This window comes from Trypanosoma rangeli, assembly GCF_003719475.1.
Source record: "Trypanosoma rangeli strain AM80 chromosome Unknown Tra_15.4_contig_00958, whole genome shotgun sequence".
Taxonomy (NCBI): Eukaryota; Euglenozoa; class Kinetoplastea; order Trypanosomatida; family Trypanosomatidae; genus Trypanosoma; species Trypanosoma rangeli.
In genome coordinates, this window is record NW_021706710.1 from 1 (window position 1) to 1,734 (window position 1,734).

The window sequence follows — 1,734 nt, forward strand, 5'->3', positions numbered from 1 at the left end:
ATGCTCCGCAGAAGCCGTCGTCGGCCTGCTGGATGCGGGCGGTAGGTGCAGCAGGGGCTCGTTGAGGCCCATTCCATGGCCAGGCACTCCGCCCCGTGGCCGCGCGCCAGCGAGCCGCCCCCCACCCCACCTCACGGGTGCCTGTCTGGCCCCAATCGAAAGGACGGCGCAGCCAGACTTCGCTACACGCTCAACGGAGCCATCGGATCATAGGGTATAGTGCACATTAGATTTGGACGCCGCCCGCAGCATGCGGGCCCTGTGCTTACGGACCGGCGGCCGTGTCTTCGCCAAGCTTGCGTGCCTTAAGGGACGCAGCAGCATGGGCAACGTCAAGCCACTGATGCTCGTGCACCCATCCGCCGCCAGAAGGAGGGCCAAGCGTATGGGGTGGGTGGGCGGGAAAGGCACCCGAGCGTGGCGCCCCAACTCCCCTCCATTGGCGCGTGTCCGCAGATAGCATCGGGTGCCGCGCATCGGCAACGCACTCGAGCGAGAGAGCGCAACGAAAAAACGACTGGGGGCAACTGAATCGAAGGCCTGGGCGCAGCCCACCGGTACCCCACCGACCTTTTCCCGCTTTTCACGACGAACGGCCCGGTAAATAATACGCGTCAGCAAGCCTGGCGCCGACCGGCTGCGGGAAAAATCGGGTTGATGGGAAAAAAGCTTCGGGTCAGCTGCGCTGCGGATGCGACGTGCCTCAGCCCCCTCCCCGAGGTCGTGCGGGTGGCTGGTAAATTGAACGGGCCGAATTAGGGCTGGGTCACCGGCCGGCTTGCCAGGTTTGAGGGGCGGCATAGTAACGCCCGTTTTTCAGGAAAACCGGAAAAGACCGTCAACGACAAAAATGCTGAGCGCGGCCGCAATTACTTTGCGTGCGGTGGGTGGAAGGTGGGGCTGGGCCTTGCAATGCGCGGCGGCATGCCCTGGCGCACCCCCAAGAAACACCCCACGTAAAGCGGCGGCAGCCACAGAAAGGTGCTTCTCTCAACTTCGGCGACGCAGGCAGCCTTGCCGTAGTGCCAGGGCGCAGCGCCTCGCGTAGGTAGAAGCCAGTAGCCGGCTGTTGGCGGCTTCGGCATGTTGTTGGCTTTCGGTGGCGGCTCGCGGGTGCGGGGTGGCTGTTTTCAGGAGGTTCAGGCAAAAGTAGTAGATTGCCCACCCATGAGCTCCAGATGCTGACGTCTAGCAACATCTTTTCTGCTGAGGGTCCCCCAGTGATGGCTTCTCTGGCTGTTCGTGGTTGGAAACTGATTCCGGGTTGCGTCGTGCTGGTCGTCCAAAGAAACAAAAAGATTTTTCACAAGTTGAAGTTCGAAGAGGGCTGGTCGCGGCGCGTATTTTTCTTGAAGCGATTTCGCCGACAACGTTTACATTCAGGAGAAAGAAAGATTCACTACGGCACACACACGTGATGATTTTTTTTATGCCTCTTCTCAGAAGAAAAAAGGATTGGCAAGTGAACTCCGACTCGGCTTGCGTGCTCCTATGCGAGGGAAAAAATACCATTTTTGTAATTCCCCTATGGGGCCGACAAAATTATACATGCGACTGCATAACGGTTGCGATCAAATGGCCAAAAGAAAGCAGCGGCACTGGCCCGTAATGAAGAAGCTGGTTGTATTGGAAAAATAAAATGACAGGCATAATGTGCAAGGTTTCGCGTGCGCTTCAGGCAACCGGCGGCAAAAAGATACGCAAGCAAAGAGAACCAACAGACAACAATGCGCG

The 1,734-nt window shown here is 58.6% G+C and overlaps 1 protein-coding gene across 1 annotated transcript; it reads right to left on the bottom strand.

Moving 5' to 3' along the window:
- Positions 1-207: 207 nt before the first annotated feature.
- TraAM80_10424 (uncharacterized protein) lies at positions 208-801 on the bottom strand (the record flags this gene model as incomplete). The annotated part of the gene is made up of 1 exon (XM_029387042.1): positions 208-801. The coding sequence occupies one exon, from the start codon at positions 799-801 to the stop codon at positions 208-210; it is 594 nt and encodes a 197-aa protein (XP_029233103.1).
- Positions 802-1,734: the final 933 nt, after the last annotated feature.